We start from the raw sequence: 23,615 nt of genomic DNA, 5'->3' as shown, positions 1-23,615 counted from the left end.
TTAGTAATTTATTCCATCCCTTTCCAGCCACTCCCACAAGTTGTAGGAATGTGCTGTTTACAAAGGAAAGGTTGTTGATAAACTTTTGTTCCAAGTGCGAGTTCTGCTATGCTCCGTACCAGCTCTTCCTGCTGTAAAAGCAATACGGAATCTAACCTGACAACTGGAGAAGAGCGCGCCCGCCCGCTCCGGCAGTCCGGTCTCTTCCTCCTTTGTGCCTCTCTCCCCCCAGAGACAACGCAGTCATTAACCATAAAGTGTAGCCAACTGTTTTAATCCAGTCAAGCTGCAGGCGGGAAAGCGGCCCGCCTCGTGTCTCGATTTATATTTCCCTCGACGGACAAAATAGGTGGCCCCAGGAATTCCACGGCTTGTAAAACCCGCCACAGCAACGAGGGTTGGCTCGCGGGGACTTAACCCTTTTCACCCTGCAGCCTAGCCCGGCTTTTAAGGGCGTCCTTCCCGGCTCCCCTGTTCCGCCCTCCCAGTTCCTCCCCAGCGGTCAGACCCTTCTCTCCAGGTGGCTCTCCAGTTCCACGGTCCTCTCTGGAGCATCTGATTGACCAAGAGGAGGGTCTCTGAGGCGGACCCGGGGCACCTCGGCGGCAACTCGCAGGTCGTCCTTAAGGACCTCCGCCTGGCGCCAGTAAAGGCGGGTGTTTTGTTCTTATAAGGAGCAAAAAGTTTCCGTGACAACGCGGAAATGAGTAACTCTGCTGCCCAGTAGCTCTGGGCGGGAGGAGCCCAGGAGGCGGGAGCTGCCGCGGTCCAGTCGCCCGCATCCCCGGGTCCTCGCAGCCTGCAGACCCGGGACCCCGACCGGCGCGAGTGGAGCGAGGCCCACTCGGTACCCTGCGGCCGCCGCGGCTGAACGTAAGTGCGGGACTCCGACGAGAGGCTTCGCTGCCCGCCGAGCTCAGAGTGCGTGGGATGGAGGGCGCGCGGGGGACTGGGGACTCCCGCAGAGCCGCGCGGGCGACCGTGCCCAGGAGCGCGGGGTGCGGCGTGTGCGGGGGCCCTGGCCGGCAACGACCCCAGGAACTCCTTTACGCTCGCGTGAGAAGTGCGCATTGTCTCCCTCATCCCTGGGATGCACTGGGGTCCTCATCGCGGAGGCCCCTCGAGTGCCTCCTGCAATCTGGGAGGCAGGCAGCTTCTGCTCCGCGCCCCTTGGGCTTGGAGCCCATAGCCGGGCCACGTGTTTGCGCTTGGAGCCGGGACCTCCCTTCTCTTAAACAGAGTTGGGTAGTCTCAGTCCTGGGAGAAAGGAATGGAATGACGTTGGTTTCTTCGTAACTTGTCATGACGCAAGGAGGTTGCTTCAGGCCGGATGAAGCCCCTGCCACTTCCTCCTTCAGGACTCCTGGTGGAGTAGACCCTGCAGAACGTTCTCCTGGGCTGTAAATAGTCTCTGCCTGGATTCCTAACTCCTTCCTTGAGGCCCACTCTGAGCCTCCCTCATTCTGGCCGACAGGTAAAAGGACTCAGAAGCCCCTGGCCGATTCCCTGTACAAAATGGAAAAATATTGACCGAGCCAGGGAAGAACAGCATTTTAGCCTTTTACCCCTCTGCCTAGTAAGACAGTGGCCACCCTTTCCAAAGCAGAAGGAGCCAGGTACTGGCACCATGTAATTCAGTGTCCGGTGGCTTTCTGTTGCCTTTCGGATTTCTTCTCTTTTACAACCTAGTTCTGTTTTGGAGATGCTGCCAGCTAAAGCCATCACAGCCTGCGTGGCCACTGGTTCAGGTCAGCCGTGAAAAGGGTGGCAGAGGCCGCTGTCATTCGTCTCCTGCCTGCCTGCCTGCCAACCTGGTATGCCTAAGGCCCTTCGTTATTTGCTGATCCCTGTGAATCGCTGCTGCCCAGGGCATGCTGCCTTCAGATTTTCCGCTTGTGGGTGGTGTTACAGCCCCTCTCTGGATCCCAGGGGAAGATGGGAAAGCATTTGCTCACACACTGCCCTCTCCGCGGGTAATTTTCAGAGACGCGTCAGTTTCCAGTCTGACTTAAAGGAGGCAAGGGCCTGAACTTTTAACCTGATGCCAACATCCCAAAAGCTGTTAGCTCCCCGGTCCTTGAGAGAAACATAAAGAGTGTGTGGGTGAACTTTTTAATCAGAGGGCAAGAGGGTGCAGCAGCCTCTGGGAGATAATTGCTCACTGTCTACAAGAAACCTCCTTCTATAGGTTTCCCTTTTTGGCCCCTCTGAGGTTAGTGTAGGAAGGGATCCTGTTTGGTAAAAGCATGCTCTGTCTCCATGGAGACAGTGGTATGCACCTGGCATTCTGCAGCCCACAAGAGTAAGGCTGGGCCAGTGGAGTGCACTAGATACCACTTGTTGATGGACAACACTGGCAAACTAGAATTGTCCCGAGGAGAAGGGCAGAGACAATGTGGACAGTGGGGAAAGCGTATCTGGTGAGGAAGAAGGGCTACCGAATACGTGACCCACGGATGAGGAGCACAGGGCATGGCCGTCAGGTGCTCCAAGCATTGAAACTTGATAGAAGAAATGGCTTGTTCAGCCTGGCCTCGGAGTCCCTGGCTAGAACAGAGATAGGGCTCCACAGAGCACAGTCGTCAGAGGCCAAAAGGCATGTGCTGGCCATGAGTGTGAAGGGGTTGCGAAGGGAGTGGTGCCTTCTGGGTACATGCCTCTGTGTTTCTATGTTTGGGGGTGAGAGGTACCCCAATAAAGACCTGACGGTGCGGCAGCCTGGGGGGCTGTGGTAGAAAAGTATGCTAAGACAGGGCCAGGTTTTCCGAAAAATCAAAATGTGGTTCATGCCGGATGTTGGTCTATCTTGGATGCCCTCATCCAGTCTTAACAGAGCCGTGAGGAAGCTGAGAGCTGAGGGCAACCTCCAAGGCTACCACCGCCATTCCATCCTTTCTGTAAGGTAGACTATGACCCTCACTCTTAGCAAGAGGATGCTCTTCAGTGCCTTTAGGACCTCACAGCCAAGCCGCTGAGCATCCTTGTTGCTCCCCCAGCCTGGTTCTCTTGAATAATCTACTACTGAAAATCGCCCCAACAGTCAATTATTAAGAGTTTAACATGGACGGGAGGGCTAGCTCAGTGGTTAAGAGCACGGGCTACTCTTCCCGAGGTGCCAGGTTCAACTCCACAGCACCTGCACAGTGGCCCATTACCATCTAGCAACCCCAGTTCAGGGGAACAGACACCCTCTTCTGGCATCCAAGGGCATCAGGCAAGTGGCGCACAGACAAACATGCAAGCGAAAGGCCCATCTACGCAAAGAAAGTAAAAATTAAAAAGCGAAAAACAAAAGGATGGCAGACTCATCCAGCCGGGGAAAGAGGCAAGCCCGGCCTTGGTGGTTGAAGTGAGGCTTGGCCAAGCATCAAATGACCTTCTTGATCACAGAGTGCTGCGAGGCGGCAGATCCAGTTTGCATCCTGGAGTGACAGGGATGAGTAAGTGCCACCTGGGTGTGGTGCAGAGGGAAAAGGTGACAGCTACTTGCAGGGTGGAGTTTCCCATGGAGTTGAAGCAGATGAAAGAGATCACACATGCCGACTTACTCTTCCAAACCCTTCATCCCCTCTGTGTCCTCCTCCCAGCCCCATCAAATCCTATTTATCTGCACATACCATGGAGGAAACATGACTAACACTCCATGTCTCGGCTCCAGCTTGAAAGCTACTTAGCTCCTATACCTCGGGTCTCGGCACTTAAGTAATTGGGAGAACACTCCCAAGCATGGTCCATCTATGGTGAGTGTTCCAGCAGATTGCCTGTTTACCTGGGCACATCACATCACAGGCCTTGGCTCTTCATAGCTCTACCCACTAAGAAATCCTTGTGTGCATTTGAAGATGCCGCCAGGTAGGATTTCTCCCTCTACGTTTTCATAATGCAGCTTCTTTTTTTTTTCATTTTATTTATTTGTTTAGTGCTTTGCAAGCGTTAACTCTCAGTTACATATATTTGCATAAGGTAAACATTATACAATCTCAGGATTGCGGGGCTGTGTACTCTGCTTTATACAAATCAGTCGAATACTCAGGTGACCTGGGCGAGTCAATAGAAGCCTAGCACAGAACAAAGAAATGTGGTCTTTAGTTAGCACTTGGGCCCTGAGGAGTAGAAAAGTGCAGGTGGCCACTTAGAATCCCTGCTTAAGCCTGGAAGTGAGGCCTGCAACCACAGCCACTGCTTTGGCTGCCTCAGGCCACCCACCCTCCTCACCTGCCCCCCCATGTGTGTGTGTGTGTGTGTGTGTGTGTGTGTCTGTGTTCTCTATCTGGGGCCACACTGGGTTTATGACTAGTGAGCCGTATCACCAGGTGCCACCGAATCAAGATATGAACTGCATGGGCTTTGGCCTGGGTAGGCCAGGTTGAGTCCCTGTTCCACTGCTCTATAATTGGGTCAAAGGGTGAGCGGTGCCCTGTCCACTCCAAGTCTCAGTTTCATCTGTAAAACCATCTCAGGCATGTCTGACCCAGGCTACTGTGTGGCTAGTCCAAGCTTCCTCCCAGGCCATAGGCCTCCAGACTGTCCCACAGGGACAGAAGGAGAGCTTCCTTGTCTCACCAAGCTGAGGACAACGCTGAGCCACCATAGATAAGGGAAAGCCAGCTTCGAGACTGGCAGCAATGGGTGCCAGTCAGGAGAGCAGTGTGGGGAGGGTTCTAGAGGAAAAGGGGTCTCTTAAGAGTGTCCAAACGGCCATCTTCAATGGTGTATGACCCCTGGTATCTTCTCATAGAGAATATGTCCCCCCTATGCTCTTGTGCCTCACCCAGTGACATCACTGGAATGGAAGCACCTCAGATAGCATCACTGTTGCCCAGGCAACACACCCCCCTTTTAGCCAGACAGGAAGGACGCAAAGCAGCCTCAACTGTAAGACGCTTGTCACAAGACCGGGACCTAGAAGATGTAGTTCCCACAGGTATGTTTCTCGGGGGTGGGCCATGAGTGGAGCCGAGTTTGTGCTCTGGACTGTGAGCTAGTTGGTGGAGGGTCTTGAGGCCTTAGGTAAAGGGGAAGGTACAGTGCTGACTGCTCCGTTTTTGTTTTTGTTTTGTTTTGTTTTGTTTTGTTTTCTCTGAGCCAGACCGACTCCATACATGAGCTTCTGCTCCTGTAGCCTGAACCTCCTGAACCTCCAAGGAGGGGGTGTGGAGCAGAGAATCCAGTGCAGTGGAATAGCACCAGAAACTGGTTTTTTGGTGTCCTTATTATGACAAGGGTTCCTCACTGATCAAGCAAATACAAAAAGCATGGCACTGTGTTGAGGACTTAGTAGCTTCAGGGAGCTTTATAACCAAGGCAGGGAGGGAAAGGAATGTGTGGAAGCGGAAGCACCCTCTGAGAGGTAGGCAGTTACTTCTCACCAGCGCTCACGGCCCTGTGGGATTCCACACGTGGGAAATTAATCCTGTGGAGTCCTTTTATCTTTGGGAGCTTGTCCTGGAAGGTAGGGGTATTTTTCGAGATACTTGGCAGTTCAAGAGTGGCGGTAGAGACAGCAGCCATAGTTGCCTACTGTGTACCATCAAAGGGACACTCTGAGGACAGTGTTGTGCACCCGGCTGAACTCACGGCAATTCTGACGCTCTTAATTGCTCGCCTGTGGCTTCAGCCTCATCATCTAAGGTGATGCCTGCTGCTGCTGTCCTTCAGACAGAATTCCTAAGCAAAGGCTGCTACGAGCCAATGCTACCAATGAAAGATGCAGGCACAGGAGACTGCCCTCCCAGGGAGACGTGGAAGAAAACTAGATGGCATGTCAGGTCTGTCTCTGTAGAGTTTCAGAACCCAAGGCCTTTCAGCTTCAAAGGACCTGATTCAAGTCTGTTTGGTGCCACTAGACATAACTTCATGGGCTTCCCTGTTGACCAACAGGTCAGGGGCTAAAGTAATAGCTCCCTTTTTTATATGAACATAGCCTTTTTTAGGTTTCTAAGTGAAAATTAAAATACCGTTAGCTAGGTAGATAATTTGCAAGCTCATGCTTCTACTTGGAAAACTGGTCCCCCCAAAAAGCTACCTGTCAAGACCTTTTATTCCTACAAACAGAATGATCTTTATAGAAAAACACTGAACGCCTGCTCCCAGCAAAGCCTGCCCATGTCCCTTTACATACATCTGTTTCTCTTGCTCTTAACAGCCCCTCAAGGTGTGTGCAATTTTCTAGATAAAGGAACAAGCTCAGACTTGTTCCGTGTCCCTGAGACACCACTCCAATTTAGATCTGCTGTCCCCCAGGCCTTTCTTTCTGCCACCTCAGGCATCTCTGCCTGGACTCCACAGCCTGGAGACCAAGAACGTAGCATATGGAATCCCACAGCTTGCCTGTCTAAAGTGAGAAGCTGGCAGGCAGATCACCAGTTCCCAGCCTGAGCCTTGCATCCCTCTCTACGCTGTGATGTTAGCAGTGGGGACTGTTTTCTTGTCTGTTCAGTGATGATGGTAACACCTACCACGCAACGTGTACTACGCACTGAGATGCTCCCATGGGAGTGACCAAGGGACTCGCTTCCTGTGGATGAGCACTCACGGCTTACCCAGGAGCAGAAGCACTACTGCTAAGCTGCCCTGAGCTGCCACTGTGGGTACCCAAAGGGGATGCAGAAGAGTGCCCACCAGCAGCATCCAGCCTGGAGCGATGCTGTCATCATCTTGGCCCTGCCTTTTGAGAGACCCATGAGCTCATAGCACAGTTCCCATGGGAGCCTGTTTCAATAGCTGCCTTCTGGAGAGGCAGGCAGGGGAGTTACCTCAAGTTCATGAACAGGTCCTTTATTCTGAATCTCTGAGGAGACAGGACAGCACCCCAGGCTGGCAGGGAGGAGGCAGAGGATACCAGGTCCCACTCCTGCATTCTTCCCCCAGTACCCAAGTTTATCCATCCTTATTCTTTCCTTTTGCTTTACCCCAACACATACAACCCTCCCACCCCCTGTCAGAAGAGCCCCATTCCTCTTCCTAATTGGCTGTGAAGAGGCTTGCCTAGGTCACATGTTCTCTCTCAGAAGCTGCTTCATGAGTTCATTCAGTTTCTCTTAGTATCCGTATATAAAAGTTAAGAGTTCAGAAGCACATGCCTAATGTTCCACAGATGTGTCATGAGCAGTATAGCATCATGGGACACTTTCATCCCACCTCTGGTTTGTTGGTGAGTGGCCTCACTCCTCTGTGCCTCAGTTTCCTTATCTGCAGATGGATATGAGTGCCTGGTTCAGAGATTTAACATGAGAGGCGAGACACGTGAAGCACATGGCACACAGCTTAAGCATCAAATGTTATGTATTGGTTACAATTTACTGAACCCGCTGAGCCTGTGTCAACGCCAGCGGCTTGTCCAGTTTTCTCCAGAAAAGATGGTCACTCTGCCTTACCGAAATTTTATCTAACTCTATAATCTCTATCTTTCATCTCTATGAGTCTTTCTTGAAAGAAGTGAGGTAGCGAGGCTCTTATAAAACTTTCTGCAGACCTCATTCATGGTTCTTTGTAAACACTGGCATGAAGTTAAGGCCTGCCAAGATAAAAAAGAACTACAGTTGTTTCCAGGGCTACGTCTGCCAGGGGTTTGACTCATGTTTGCTGGTACTTGGTGCAAATCACTGTTAGCTTTGTTTTTCTGAGTGTAGGGTCCCTCCCAGAAAGACTGTCTAGGTATGAATTCAACCAGGACTCCACACTCCAAGTATTTCACACGTCTGCTCCTGGGACTAAGACTCCATTCTTCCCTTTATTTATTCATTTATTCAGGAAGCAGTCATAGCACAGCTGCCTCTGTGTGGCTCAGAAACTGTTTAGAGAGCCATGGTGGTGCTGCTGGCCCGAGGGAATGAGGGAAAATGCTGCTAAGGCTCCTAGGACTTTGTCCTCCCTGTGAACTTAGAAGAAAATGAGGAGGATTTAATGTAGCGTCTACAGGGTTCTGAAGAATCTGCAGGAGTGTCACTCACTGTCTTCTTCCCAGAGGAACAGTACAAATGCCAACAGCAAGGCCACTTCCAAAGTGCAGCACCAAATGTGACTGGGCAATACCTCACCAGTGGGCTGGATGTAAGCCATGGACTAGGTGATGGTGTCATAGCTCATGGCAGAGCCAGGACCTCAACCAGTCCTGACGCTTTGGCCCCTTTACTGTATGTACTCTGGGCTTCTGCGAACTGTTAAAACGCTCCCTAGCCGAAGAGCTTTGGACTGTTTCTAGGTGGCCTTGGTCAGGGGCAAAAGTTTGTGCAGGTGACACCATCCTTGGAGCGAGGAGAATTGGTTAGCTCTGACCAACAGGTGTGGGAGGGCAGGCAGCCAGGCATTCTGTTCCAACACAGGAACCTGAGGTTCAGCACAGGCAACAAAGCTGACTACAGCTCTTAGGCTTTTTTTTTTTTTCTTTTACAGCTGGCCTCTCTCTCCTCCTCGTTCCTCTTTAAGAAGATGAAAGGGATTTGAGGTTTTTACAGGCATAGACTGTGTGTGTGTGTGTGTGTGTGCAGAGACCTTCCTTTCTCTCCACCCACCCTCTCCTGACTCTCCTTTCTCCTCCCTGGCCAGTTGGGGTCCAGGTACTGCCTCAGCCTAAGGAGAGTGGGCTGGGGAGGCCTCCAGGAGGGGAACTGGCCTTTCTTTGGCTGCAGAAAGTGGGGGTGTGCCTTAGAGGTGCTGGAGAATTCAGACAGGCTGTCTTCTGAGCTGACTTTTGTTCCCATGCAAGGATCAAAAAGAAAGTGGCTGCTGGGCCCTGACAGTTCCTTTAATTCCACCCATCCCCAGCTCCTCTGGAAGGGGAGAGGCCTGGGATGGCTTTGTTTTCCTTTGTGTTTACTCCTCCATTCAGCTCAAGCCTCCTCATTCTTTCTTTGCCTCCAGCAGCCAACCCTGGTCCCCTTGGGGATCCTGCTTCCACCCTGCAGCTGGCTCTGCCTGCTCCACCAAGTAGGGAGGCAGTGTGTGTACAAAACTCAAGGTGGACAAGCAGGAAGGGTGCAAGTGGGAGCCTGCCCTCATGTCCCCTCCCATTTTGAATCTTGAAAGCAAGAGGGAAGTGGGGTGTGCGAGCACTTGTGCATGTGTACAAGATTCTACTTGGAGTACAAGTCTGGGAAATGGTTAACAGGCTGCCCGTTCCTTTGAGTCACACTGCCTGTTTCAGCTTTTTAGAAATTTGAGTAGGAATTCCAGGGACGTAGGGAGACACCCCCCACCCCCCCCCACCCCCCCCCCTACCCCATCTGCCGCCCCCCCCCCGCGCCACCCACCCTCCACCCCACCTCAGCCAGTGTACGCCCTGGGAAACTGGTGGAGGGAATCATCAGTGAGGGAGGATACCAGAATCTGCGAGGGCTTGCTTTGGAATGTGGCATCCCCAGTGTAAGCTCTGAGTCTTTGGCACGATGAGCAGGTACATGTCTAGTACTTTGGGGACTGAGAAGGCAAAGAAGACATCCCCTCCTCTGGCCCTGGCCCTGTCAGTAAGAAATGCAGCTAACTGATGAGGCCAGAGGGCTGTGCATGGAAGGTATGGGCCTGGAGCTGAATGACCTCAGACTGTTCAAAGTCAGTCAGGGCCTTGGGCTCCTGCCTGTGAGGTGAGGTTGATGACACCCTCCCTAGTGCTGCATCTCGGGATATAACACTAAGGAGAGAGGCCCAGGGAACCCGCACCTGGGTGTGCCTGCTGCATGTCAGACGCACAAATCTAGGCCTCACCTACAAAGGCACCAGACATTCAGAGCCTTAGTAAACATGTCTAACTCCCTTCCCTTTCAGGAAGAGACTTGCCTCCAGAGTTGGAGAAACCTGGAAGGCGCCTTGACATGGTTTGTGGCAGGAGCTTACAAAGAAGACATTTTAGCTTACAGAAGTGGAGGCACAGAGGGAGGGAGGGAGGAGATGCGCCAGGAATGATCTGAAATGTCTAGGTAAGGCAAAGAGGGAAGCAAGGGGTCTCTGAGGTGGAGGCCAGGCACTGGACATTAGACCTAAAGCTCTGATCTTGTTGCCTGGAAAGAGGACTACATTGAAGTGGAAGGGCTGGGGGTAGCACGTTAGGGTTGAGTAGAAAAACAGGATACTGAGGAGAGGTCAGAGGACCTCACCCCAAAGTTTATTCTGCCTCCCATGTCATTGGTGTGAAACAAAGGTTGGAGCAGACACAAGGCTTGGGAGTTGTTTGCTGGGAGAGAGGCAGCTGCTTTCTCGTGGAGACTGCACCAGTCTCCTGAGGAGGCTGTGACAGGGTATTCTCGGAGCTGCTGTGTTCCTTCTTTCTTCCAGCTCAGATGTCCCTACATTGATACAGCATCCCCCGTGTAGATCTGTCTTCCGTTGCTTAGTCCTCCGTCCTTTCTGTCTCTTGCAGGGACTTAAGCCCATGTGGTTCCAGGGTCTCATCTCAAGCTCCTTCGTCTAGAGACATCTCCAAAGTCCCTGTGTCCAAATAAGCTCACTTCAGCGTCTGGCAGAATCACATCTTCTTGAAGGCTGCCGTTCAATCCACTCAGTGACTGCTGGATTCCAGGTGCTGTAAAGGGAATAAATGAGGAAAGGGGGTGTGGCCAGGGCTCAGGGCTGTAGTCCCCCCCTCCTGCTCCCACCCTTCCCACCCTAGCGGTGTGAATTCCTAAGACATCAAGTTACCAGTGATGCCCTGTGCACCAGGTCCTCAGCTGTGAGGCAGAGGTGTGGACAGAGGGACACCTTGTAATTCCTGGGAGACTGATGATTTTCCCGCCACACTAAGCATGGGCACACCAAGTAGCAGAGCAGGAAGGATGTAACCCTCCTGCCAGGGTCAGCAGCATCCAGGCCCCTGTCCTTCCTGTCCCTTGACTGCCCTGGCCATTCTCATGACTCCATTCCAGACAAGAGGATCGGCATCCTGGTGACTTCCTTGAAGCCCCTCCTTCTAAGAGTGCTTTTAATGATGTGAGCTTGTATCTACTTTGGGTCCAGCCATCATCCGCATGTGGACAACACAGCTTACCTCATCAAAAGGGGTAACTTCCCACCCGGTGGGCACTTATCACTGGCTCATTGGTGGCCTGCTCGGTCAGTCTGGGTCTCCTCTGACTTTGGTGGAGGGATGTCTTCCACTTTGGGGGACCACAGGCCTTAGCACCATGCTGTCCTTAATATACTCTTTAGACTCCACACTCAGTTTCTGGAGAAGCTATGGGAAAGAGAGCAAACATTCCTAGCACCTATAGAAAGCCCCCAGCACAGGCCTGGGATACTGTTATCCCTCAAATGTTGTCAAAATGGTTCATTCAAATGGCAGTGTCCCAGCTACTCAACCCTCCACAGCAGCCTGGCTGATTTTTCCCTGGTGTCATCACCTATCTCCCACTTCTTCCTGACAATCTTGGCTTCGCAACCACTGTTGCAGAGAGAACAACAAGAAGAGAAGAGCAAGACCTAGGTGGGAGAGGTAGATGGTAGTGGAGGCCAGGGCTACAAGGAGTCTGGGTAAATGAGGTGGGTAGGGTGAACCACACCCTTTCTGCCTACTTTCTCAATTATTCTTATTGGTCTTCTTCCTTCCTCTTTCCTTACTTCCTTTCTTTGTTTGGCCCTCCCCTCCTTTGAGGACCAAAGCCCTGCCATGGCCCAGCCCCCAACAAAGATGTCTCCCCTGTGCCCGTATGGGTACAGGTGAAGAGCAGTCCAGCCAGAGATGCCACAGCAGCACCCTGCATCTCCCCTGCACCTTGCTTAGACGAGGACTGCCTCTATCAGGCCTTTCTCCCCTCTTGTGTTCTAAAACGGTGGTGGGTGCTCTCTTAGCAGGCAGTGCACACTGAGCTGAGGTGACTGGGCCCCAGTGCTGGGTCCTGAGTTAGCCAATAGTGGAGTGGGCAGGGGCAGGTGACTGCCACACTTATGTCTGCCCTGGGCAGCACGTGCTAAGTCAGATCCCCATGCCAAGCTGGAGCTGTGTGTGTCTAGGCCATGCAGGGGGACTTGGAACTTGCAGAAGGACACTCTGTTTGCTCTGCGGGACCTGTAGGTGAGAAAGCAGAACCAGTGACTAAGCTGCCATAGGGGAGGGCAGGGCAGTGGTTCAAGCTCGCAGCCAGGGCACTCAGAGGGGAAGATAGACCTGCCCCTAGGGGAAGCTAGTCTCACACCAGCTAGTCTCCACTCCCCTGAATAAAGTGTGGCACTCGAGATACAGAAAGAGAGCTGGGATACAGGAGGGAGTCTCCACAGGGCTCAGGCTGCCCCAGCCTTGGATTCTCCAGGGTTTAGGAAGCCCAAGACACAGTCATCTTGATAATAAGGCCAGTTGCTGCTGACATTGGTGGCCAGGAGGTGCCCCAGGCAGCAGGAGGCAATGGACCCACTCACTCAGTTCCCCCTGACTTCCTGAGGAGTGATGAGAGAGCAGAGGAAGGGGCAGGCTCAGCTGGGCGTTGCTCACTTCAGCGTGCCGCAGACCATCTGTGACCATCGGCCCCTTCTGTAAGATGGTAATGTTACGGCCGCCAAGCTCGGGTTCTAAAAATTAAACAAGCACACAAGGGGCGTGCGCCTGGCATGGAACCACATGTACAGAGTGCTTAACATCACGCCTGGCACAAAGTAGATCTTCATAGTGAGAACATCCTTTGCTTTTCTTCTGCGCAGAAATTCCTATCAGAGGTCTTCTGGGAGGACCCACGGACGATGCCCATTCTGCCTCCACCCCCTCTGTATCACCCTCCAGGTCCCCTCTTTATGCCTCAGTCTGCAGATCTGTACGATGGGGCTTAGATGAGTGTACTTCTAAATTCTGACCCTCTCCAATTGGCTTTATTTCCCCCACACACCTGTGAACCTCAATAGCTGGAGTTGAAAACCCAAACACAGGCCAGGTGCACCGTAGCGTTCAGCACAGTCAGAATAGTCTGGGTCTTCTTGACTCCTTTCTTAAAGGGTCTAGCGCCTAGACAGTGGGGGAAAACTAAGTTCTCTCTCTGTTTGTCTCCCTGTGTCTCTGTCTCTCTTTCAAGCACACACAGAGTCTACCACCATCCACCTCCTTCGTTCCATTTCAGTAAGAAAGCCATCAGAGGTTCCTCTTTCGGACTCCTTCTCCAGCACTGTAGCTACTGTGGTAATTAATTAGCAGAGCTAATTACATCTGACAGGCTGGGCCAGGCAGGAGACCTTGGCAAGCTTTAGAATCCAGCTGTGCCACTGCAGGAGCCCCACCTTCCTTCTCGGAGGGTATCTGGCTTAGGAACCTGGCTTTAGAATGGGTGCTCCTCTGACTTGGGCAGTAGGGAGCCCAAAAACCACCAGGGGAGCTTGTGAAAAGCACCACAGTGCTAGGCCCTACTCTGTCATTTCTGCTCAGCAGGCAGCTTAAGATGTCACTGAAAATGCATCTGTCCAGCAAGTTCCCAGGTGGGTGCTACATCTGGGAGCCTCAGAGAGTCACAGCCCCACTGGGAGGTACTAAGTCACTGAGAAATGGCCTGAGAGGCTTCAGTGGCCAAGATTGGTATCGTCCATCCAACCCTGGATGGCCATAGGCTGGTGACAGGGCAGAAGGAGGAAAAGGGCACAGGCTTGTTGGAGAATTCTCTGGAAAGAGAGAAGGGCTTAAAGATGGAGCCAGGTGCTTGACACCCCCACCAGTGGGTGGGGCCGGGAGAACCTTCAAAGGACTTGAATAAAGTCTCTGTTTTCATAGCTCTAGGTCACTGGCCTCTGGAGCCCCTGTGAAGTGCTTTGTGGCTGTCAGCCTGTAAGGCTGTCTGTAAGGCTTCCTGTCAAGGGTCGAGCTGTGCTCATCATTGGGGATCCCGAAAGGTCCAGCTCTCTCCCAGCACCAGGTTCTTTGTTGCAGCAATGTGGGAAAGTCTGGGCTTTGCATGTAAAGGCACGTGGAGCAGCTGGAACGCCAGCTAGCTCCATCCTCTGTAGCCACATGGCTAGAAAGTCCTTTCAGCTTTTTGATTAACCCATCTGTGAGGCAGGGATCATAGCCATCTCTTGGAAAGCTACCACAGCCACTGTGGACAGCGCTGAGTGCATCCTAGTGAGGGCTCAACAGACAGGAGCTGTGGGCAATAAACTCTTAGTGGTGTTTGTTCTCCAAAGCTTTTGTGAGGAACGCTCTGGGGTGCAGGAGTAAAGGACCCCAGTAAACAGCCACCTCACATTTCTCCTCTAGGGTCTTAGGCTCTTGCTAGCCCTACAGGAAGAGTACCTGTCCTGGCCACCACATTCACCCAGACACACAGAGGTCACCATCTTTCCCCAGCCTCTGTACCCCAAGACCTGGCTTTTTGCCAGGCTAAGTTTAGCTGTTTGAGCCACCCTCTCTGTGGGTGAGGCTGGGGTGGAGAGGAATTCAGCGGGCTTCCTGTCTGCTTCCTGGCAAGCAGGCGAAAGCCCGCCAGATGACCCAGGTTTATTCCCAAAGCCAAGGCTGCCAACAGATGTCACAAACCACAGGTGTGGGACAGCCTCAGACAGAGCTGACAGCTTGGGGACCAGCAGAGGCAGACATCCTTGGAATGGGGGAAAGGTCCCCTTTGGGGAAGGGTGTGTGCACATGTGAGGATGTGTACAGATGCATGTAGTTTTGGTTTACAAGAGTTTAACATCACAGCACAAGGTCCTAGGCCCTTCAGGTCAGTGGTCCCTATTAACTGGTTTGGGAGGCAGAAGAGCAGACGCTTCAACCCCAGCTCTGTGGTAGGCACGGAGTGGCTAAAACCCATTCGGTATCTTGGCCCGGCCCTCCTACCTTATCCTCAGGGTTCTACAGCCCAGACAGAGGTTAGCAGGGGACGAGATGACAACTGGGTTAAGATCGCTGGGAAGGAGGTGATGGTTGAGTGGGGTTAGGGGGGTGGAGGGGTTGAGTCAGCAGGGGGCCTCCTATGCAGAGGAAGGTCCAGGCTCTAAAGGATTCCCCTCATTTGCTTGTGGGGCAGAGTGGAAGGAGCACCGTGCCAAGAAACAGCAATAACCGTGGAGCGTTTTCTGCTTCCAAAGCACTTCTCAGCATGGCTCCTCCACACCCTGAGACCTGGGTGGGGCTGCTGTGCTTGCCCGGTGAGAGTCCTCACCTATGAGGCCAAGGGGAACAAAGATGAGTGCTTGTGCCTGCTCTGCGCCTGGGCGCTGTCCGGAGCACCCAGGCGCCCTGGGCCTCAGCACCCTTGTAAAGGAGGGGCAGTTCTGACCTTCCCCCAGATGAGGATAGGAGCGCTGGACCAGGAGATGAGAGTCCGCCTGAGATCATAACACCAGAGGTAGAGCCAAAGCTCAAGGCCAGGCCCGCTGGATGTCCAAAGCTGGATGCATTGTGTTTGTGCTGTTGGCCTTGTGCTTCTGACAAGGTTCATCTGTAACCCCCATGGGTGCTGCTGTGTCCTTCCAGAGTCCCCTGCAGTGGGGACATCCGTTATTCTCACTCTATCACAGCTACTCTTTGACACAGCAGTTACACAGTGGCAGAAAGGCTCGTGGGTGGGGGTCGTCTTATTCAGACTTTACAAGAACAGATCTGTCTCCCCTTTGACAGGGGCAGGGAGGACACTGAAAGAGCAGAGGGATTGTCTAAGGTGCCTAGGCTTTTCCTCGCCTCGTTCGCCTCCTCCAAGCGCTGTTAATTCCTTGTCTTTGAGTTCTGAACAAGGAGACTCCTGGAGTCCCGCATCCTCCAGTGGCATGAGGCTCTGCTCCGCTGGCATAGCTGAAGCTGGTGTATGAAGGGGAAGAGAACTCTCCACTCTGGGGATTAGCGTTGCCCCCCCCACACACAGATACACACACACACATACACACACAGACACACACACAGACACACACACAGATATACACACACACACACACACACACACACACACACACACACACACACACTGGTGGCATGTTCTCCCTCCTCAGTTGATGTGGAAACTGACTTCCTCCCATCATGGCAGTTGCTATGGGTGCAGCTGTGCCCAGAGGCAGCCGCCTGGAAAGACCTTGGAGCCTCCTATGGTCAGCTGGCTAGCTGGCTGCCACCTGGTGTTCTGCTGCCTGTACTTCATTTAAAGCCCTGATCCATGCTCATCAAACAGCCTCGGTTCTGCCCTTGGGCCGCCCTGGTGGATCACCCTTTGCTGTCTCTGTGTTGTGGAAACCATGGCTGCTCTGTCTCTGCAATTATCCAGCGTGCTTTTCCCAGCTCCCCGAAGTGGGAGGATGGCTGGCTGCCTTTGGACTTTTCCCCCATCCTATCTCTTCCAGTCTGACGTCCTGCCCTCTCTCTTGTCCCTCCCTTCTTCTCTGTAGAAACCTGTGGGCTCTTGAGGGCTGCGCCTGGACTTGTCTCCTCCTTCCCTGGGGCTGGCTCTCCAGCCGCAGCCCCTCCGGATCCTGCTGACTAGTGCACTGTGTATATGGGGTGGAGCTGTCTGAGTCACCTTTGAACAGCAGCTTGCCCTGGCCAGCAGCAAAAACAGGCCAAGAGTGTACATCTTCTCTTTGCTAGAGAATCCTCACCTGCTGATGAACCCTGCCCTCCTGTACCATGAGGGTAAGAACTGACTCATGCAAACTGAAGTTCAGGGGACTCAAGGCAAACAGCCCAGGAATTTCTGTCCACCAGTGTTGGCTTGCCCCAGGAGGCTGACAGGTGAAGCCCTGTGGGTTCTTCACTTTGTTGTCCAACAACTCAAGATCTTTGCTCTCTTTGCAGAAGGTCACTAAAAGGAAAGGGACAGGGCAGGTAGGGAAAGAGGTAGATGGTTAATTCCCAAGTCTCCTGCTGGAAGGAGAGAGTACAAGGTAGGTACAGAGATGCCCCTTATCCTAGACCTCATGTAGTGCCTGAGTGCTAGTGGCTATGTGTTCTCTGTCTTACCACACACACACACACACACACACACACACACACACACACACAACACACGCACAGAGAGAGAAGGAGAGAACTAAGGCCTTTCCCTTTCCCCCCGCTCACCACCTATTGCAGCTATAATTTCTGTAGTTTGAGGTGCACCAACAAAACTCACAAGAATTTCTTTTCCTTCATCACAATTTTGGATAGGAAACCTTGAAATATGATTGTCTTTCTTTTCTTGAGAATGTCTGTCTTTTCACATAAAAGAAGTGCTTGTCTGCTTCTCATCAGCATATCCAAACCACCAGAATCATTGCTTTTGCACTTTTGGGGCCATAAAGTCAAATAAGAATTACTTGACCATTAAGTGCTGTGATGTCATGGCAGTCAACCTGATGGCCAAGGTGGCTAACTAGTTACTAATGAGTGAGTAGTGTGTACTGGGGAGATATGCTGGACAGATGTGTGGCTCGTATTCCAGGCAAGAAAGAGTAGAGCAGCATGATTTCAACACATTGCTCAGAATGTAGCTTAAAATTTACAGTTAACTCTAAGCAACTGAAACTTGGGAAAATGAAATTACAGGTGGCATTGATGAGTCTACCGTACCCATAACACAGCCCTTCCCACACTTTTTTTTTTAAATAAATGGAAGTAGGTATTTTGTCTGAATGTATATCCATACCACAAGCATGCAGTGCTCAAGGAAAACAGAGGAGGGCATCAGGTCCCCCTGGAACAGGAGCTACAGACAGTTGGGGGCTACCATGTGGGTGCTGGGAATCAGACATTGGCCCTTGAAAAAAGTAACCAATGCTCTTAACCACTGAGCCATCTCTCCAACCCCATCTGGATGATTTTAAAGTACAGATTATGATTGAGGCCAAGAGTGGGGCTGCGATTCTGCATTTATTTGTTTGTTTCTCTCTCTCTCTCTCTCTCTCTCTCTCTCTCTCTGTGTGTGTGTGTGTGTGTGTGTGTGTGTGTGTGTCTGTCTGTCTGTCTGTCTGTCTGTCTGTGCATGTCTATATGTCTATGCATCAGTTTCCCTGGAGCTGGAGTACAGGTGGTTGTGAGCTGAGTGACATAGATCCTAGGAACCAAACACTGGTTCTCTGCAAGAGTGGCAAGTGTGCTTACTGGCTAAGCCCTCACTTAGGCCCCCTGTCTTTGTTTGTTTGTTTGTTCGTTCGTTCGTTTGGTTGTGTTTTGGTGGCCTCCCTGTGTGGCTTAGGCTAACCTTGAATCCATGGCAGTCCGCCTGACTCTGTGTCCTAAGTGTGTCAGCCCCACGCTCAGCTTCATTCCCGGTTTCTGACAAGATCCCAGGAGAGGCTTCCACCAGTGCACCAACTGCAAGATGTAAGAGTGTAGCCATTCTCCCCGAGACTACTTAAGTCCTAAAAACCCATTTGTCTTAGAGAAACTGCTACGAGGTCAGACTCAGAGATCAAGCGCTTTGATAGGAGAAGAGAGAGGTATCGGATCCTTGTCCCTGTGGGGGTATGATTACCTTCTGTTCTTAAACCAAGAAGCCTAGACTCAGAGAGGTGAATGAACGTATCCAGCACCGCAGCTATTCAATGGCAGGACTAGCTTTGGAACACGTCAGTCTTAACAAGAAGGTTTTACTGCAGGAAGACACACCCACTAAACAAAATCCAGTGGAGGCAGAGGCAGCATGTGAGGCCTCATAGTTCTGGTGGCTGAAGAACAGCTCAACTTAGCTTAAAGAGAAAGGACGTCTCTATCAACCTGTCTGATAGCAAAAACCTAGCCGTAAAGGTTTCATACACAGCTGGACACAGGGGTGTGCTTTACTCTGGGCTGGCGGCAGGTTCCCCTTGGTAGTGGCTAACAGGCAGCCCAGGCTGTGCATGTAATCCTGTTATCAGACAACCCTAGCAACGAGGAAAGCCTTCATTTCCCATTGGCTCACGTTACTCATCACAGAACCAGTCACCGTGGGTAGAGCTGTGGCTGTGTGGAATCGTCTTGTTGTCATGGGTTTGGCCTCAATGCGCACCTCTGGATTTGAGCTGTGGGTTCATATCTACCCCAGCCAGAGGGCTAGGAGGGTAGAAGGTTGGCCTTCGGGGTCAAGAGTGTGCTGGCTCCATCACGATAAATGCTCTAGCAGGTAGAAGGAAATGTCTGTGGTGTGGGTAAGCCTTACACTCTTCTCAGAGGCTGGAGCACCGGAGATGATCATTAGAGGCAGCTGGGGGTTGGTCATGAGACCCAGGGCCATCACCAACTCTTGGGGAAGGAGGCTGGTACAAGGCTCCGGGGCAAAGGGTCCTTGAAGGAGCCTTATGTGTGACCCGAAGTGTCTTTCTCTGTTCCCAGGAACTCTACAGCCATGGCCATGGGACTTTTCCGGGTCTGTCTGGTGGTGGTGACGGCCATCATTAACCACCCCCTGCTGTTCCCACGTGAGAATGCCACCGTTCCCGAGAACGAGGAAGAGATCATCCGCAAGATGCAAGAGCACCAGGAGAAGCTGCAGCTGGAGCAGCTGCGCCTGGAGGAGGAGGTGTCACGGCTGGTGGCCGAGAAGGAGGCCCTGCAGCAGTCAGAGGATGACGACGGCCAGCAGCCGCCGGAGGCCCACACTGCCTGGGACCTCTGGAGCACTCTCTGCATGATTCTCTTCCTGATCATCGAGATATGGCGGCAGGACCTCCAGGACAGGCCCTTTCCAGAGTGCCTGGGCGGGGATGAGGACGACCTGTCTGGAACTCCGCTGCGGGGCCTTCCCCTGCCCGATAAGGCCACCCTGGACCACTTCTATGAACACTGTATTCGAAGTGCCACGGGGGATGCCACCCGCACCCGGGAGTTTGTGGAAGGCTTCGTGGATGACCTGCTGGAGGCCCTGAGGAGCATCTGCAACCGCGACACAGACATGGAAATGGAGGACTTCATTGGCGTGGACAGCATGTATGAGAACTGGCAAGCGGAGAGGCCCCTGCTGTGCCGCCTGTTCGTCCCCTTCATTCCCCCGGAGCCCTACAGCTTCCACCCAGAGCTCTGGTGCTCCAGCCTTTCTGTACCCCTGGGTCGCCAGGGCTACGGCCAAATCAAGGTGACCCTGGCAGATGGAGACCCTCTAGGCTGTATCTGCGGCAAAACCAAGCTTGGGGAAGATATGCTGTGCCTCCTCCACGGCAAGAACAGAGCGGTGCGGCCCAGCAGCGGGGGAGGCAGTGAAATGGAGGACTTGCTGTGTTCCAGGGAGTCCTCATATCTGGACACCATGCAGGTCATGAAGTGGTTCCAGGTGGCGCTCACCAGGGCCTGGCATCACATTGCCCACAAATATGAGTTTGACCTTGCCTTTGACCAGCTGGACACTCCAGGCTGTCTCAAGATCAAGTTCCGCTCAGGGAAGGCCATGCCCTTCACCTTGACTCCTGTGATCCAGTGTAACGACTCGGATCTGTACTTCGTCCTGCGGCCTCCCAAGGAGCCCTGTGGGGGAACTCCAGCCACCAGCACTGACTGGCCCCTGTCCTTTGCTGTCTATGAGAGACAGTTCCTCCGGATGACGGCAAAGGCTTTGCCCGAGGGTGCCTGTCACCTCAGCTGTTTGCAGATCGCCTGCTTCTTGCTATCCAAGCAGAGCCGCCTGACAGGCCCCAGCGAGCTGAGCAACTACCACCTAAAGACGGCCCTGCTGCATCTCCTGCTGTCCCGGCGGGCTGCTGACTGGAAGGCCAGCCAGCTGCAGCTGCGCCTGCAGGAGCTCTTCTGCTTCCTGGAGAGGAGCCTCCTGGAGAAGAAGCTCCATCACTTCTTTGTGGGCAACCGTAAGGTGCCCGAGGCCATGGGACTCCCTGGGGTCGTGCGCACAGCCGAGCCACTCAACCTCTTCCGGCCCTTCGTTCTGCAGAGGACTCTTTACCATAGCACAGTGGACTTCTTCTACGAAATGCTTAAGAATGCCCCGACGTTCATTCGAGAGTATTCCCTCCATGTCCCCTCAAACCATGCCAGCCCACCACCAAAAGCTGTTGCCCTGTAGAGCATGAGATTTGAGGGCCTTGAGGGAGAGCATCCCATGTACCTACCTTCCTGGGCTCTGTGACCCCGTACAGGAAACACAGTAGGCCTGGAGGGAGCTGAGGTTCAGCTTGTGGGGGAGCCAAGTCCTGGAGAGTGAAGGAAACAGAATCACAACTGGACACTGGTTTGTCTTTCTGCCACAGGGGCTTGCTGGTAAAACCACTGTTTGGGTTTGGGCACTGACCCTTTGCAGCTAGCTCTAGATCTCACCGCGAATGACCAAGGCAGTGACCTCACAGTGTCTGGGTGCTGAGTTAGAGAGAAGGTAAGCACTGGCTTGAATGTAACCCCTTTTGTATCACAGTCCATTCTGTGCTTCATATCCATAGGGGATCTACGAGGATGTTGCTGGGAACCAGATCAAGACCCAGCACTCCATTCCAGGAACTCTTGGTCCAGCTATCTGCAGTTGACTCAGAAACGCAGGCCGGTGTGGGAATTCACAGCCTTTGAACCACATCAGGCACAATAATTGAGGTCCCACGGTGGCTGACATTTTTTCATACCACTTGGTGAAAAGAACCTGGCAGAGGTCCAGGAGCCTGGTAGCTAATATCTCCATTACACAGAAGTGGGTACTTGATGGTGGAGAGTCTCACACTGGCCAGTTGTTCAGCCACACATCTGACCCTCTCCCTGTCCCTTTGCCCTTAGACCAGGTCCCAACCACTGTGGGTATCTTTTCCCACAGAAGCCCCTCCCCTCTCCATAGCTGGTCTTGCCAGCCAACAGTGGTAGAGTGACACAGATATGTCTGACTTGCACTTTGGCCCACTTGGAGAAAGTTACAGAGCCTTGGGACAAGGGTTACGATAGCCCTAACCCATCTTCAGGGTCCTGATCATAGGGAAGGGGTAGGCTTGTATGCCACAGGTGCTATAAAACCCAGACCCAAAGCGTCTCCCAGTTCCTGACTCCAAGGGGGCCCCGGCCACTGTACATAACCAGTCTTTTCTGCACGGGCCTTGCGGACCTCCTGGATGACCCAGACTCAAAGACCATGGTGGAGGCTGGGTTCATTGGCGAGCTATATGAGTAGTTTCGGCGCAGCCTGGGAACTCAAAGGGGTGCTGTGGGCCCCAGACCAGCACTAGAGCATGAGGCTGGAGCTGGGCTTCTGTCCAGGCCTATTTCAGAAGATCCAGCTGTTTCTTCTGCACTTGAACTTGACCAGCTATTCTGGGATTTCTTTTCCACATTATCTTGGTAACTTTTACAGTGGACCACAGAAGAAACTTGGATGAAGAACAAGGTGGTGCCTAGAAATTAAGACAATGAGCCTTGCAGGGATCAAAACCAGGCTTCCCTTAGCCCCACACATGCCTCATGTGACCTCAGAAAGCTCCAGAAGATGGACCATTTAGCTACCAAGGTTAAGTGGTGGTGGAGAGGATCTCCACCATGGGGAGGGTGGCCAGAGACCATAGGATGCCTGAGTGTGGGCAGAGTTAGACTGAGCCTGTGTGGTCCCGCTCCTCCACAGCCTCAACATGGCAACCTAGGACCAAGGAGCGGAGCCTACTCAGAGTGTGGCTCTGCCAGCAGCCCTGAGCCGCCTTAGCCAACAGGTACCTTCCAGAGTTGAGGCAGATGTCCTCATTTATTGTCATCTGTGCCTTTCTTTGTTCATTTATATCCCACTGTGCTTCAAAGAGAGCCTGGCAGCGAAGAACCAGCCTCCAGAAGCCAAGACCAAGCCTGGACCTTCAGCCTCCCCTTCACTTCTGGGAGGAAGGTCACGGGAAGCACACCTCTGGCTTCTTGTCTGCTGGGCACCTGGTGGAACAGAAGCCGGTTGTACCCTAGAGATGAGACGGAAGCAGCAGGGCTCTTGGGGTTTCATGCTGCCTTATTTATATTAAAGGAAGGATTCAATTCTTATAAGGAGTAGAGTTTGTTTTTCACTCAGGAAACCTTAGAGCAGAGTTGGGGGCGAGGGTAGATTTCCTATTGGCAAGCAAAGCTTCACACACGCTGTTTTATTCTTACACCCTCAGGAATTTTTTAAAATAACAAAATGGAATAGTTCTGCCTTTGAGGTGCCTTGTGCACTGCCCGCAGGGTCCCCCAAAGTGCTTTGGAAAGCTGGCTGCAGGGCCGAGTCCAGCATGAGGCCTGATTCATAGAGCAGGTCTGTGTTAACACCCGAAGGACCTGGAAGAAATGAGTGTTTGCTCTTTGAAGAATCTGTCTTGAAACTCAAGTCCTCCGAGCTCACAGGGCCTTTCCAGGAAGGACAACATCCTCTCCCGATACCTTTGCAGCAAAGATGTCCTCCCACCTCCCAAGGATACTGGGCAGCATCGGCATCTCCTGACTTGCTCTGCTGTAGGTCTAAGAACTGCGTTTGCTGCACCTGTAGACAACAGTGAGTAGGGAGGGCTACGAGGTTGGTTGTGTTAGGGGAAAGCACTATGTCCTCAAAGGCCCCAGGCCAGGGCCTGAGGAGATGGCTCACTCAGTAAATTTGTGCTTGGCGCACAAATACAGGGACCCTGAATTTAATCCCCAGAGCCCAAGTGAATAGCCGACGTGGTAGTAATCTCAGACAAACAGACAGAGATGAATCCCCAGGGCTTCCTGCCTCGCCAGCTTAGCCTTGCTGACCAATAAAATACCCTGTCTCCGAAACAAGATAGACTGCTCCCAAAGAAAGAACTCGATGCTGTCCTATGGCCTACATACACACACAGAGCCCCAGCCCCCTGTTTTAGGGAACTTCCCT

The 23,615-nt window shown here is 52.7% G+C and overlaps 1 protein-coding gene across 1 annotated transcript; it reads left to right on the top strand.

The window, feature by feature from the left end:
* Nucleotides 1–767: 767 nt before the first annotated feature.
* On the top strand, nucleotides 768–22,755 carry Itprip (inositol 1,4,5-trisphosphate receptor interacting protein). Its single transcript, XM_055629980.1, has 3 exons — nucleotides 768–873; nucleotides 10,355–10,513; nucleotides 19,172–22,755. Exon 3 carries the CDS (start codon nucleotides 19,185–19,187, stop codon nucleotides 20,847–20,849), a length of 1,665 nt encoding a protein of 554 aa, XP_055485955.1. The 5' UTR covers nucleotides 768–873; nucleotides 10,355–10,513; nucleotides 19,172–19,184; the 3' UTR covers nucleotides 20,850–22,755.
* Nucleotides 22,756–23,615: the final 860 nt, after the last annotated feature.

This window comes from Psammomys obesus, unplaced genomic scaffold (genome assembly GCF_907164565.1).
Source record: "Psammomys obesus unplaced genomic scaffold, mPsaObe1.curated_primary_1811, whole genome shotgun sequence".
Classification (NCBI taxonomy): domain Eukaryota; kingdom Metazoa; phylum Chordata; class Mammalia; order Rodentia; family Muridae; genus Psammomys; species Psammomys obesus.
This window is presented reverse-complemented; position numbering and strand designations above follow the sequence as displayed.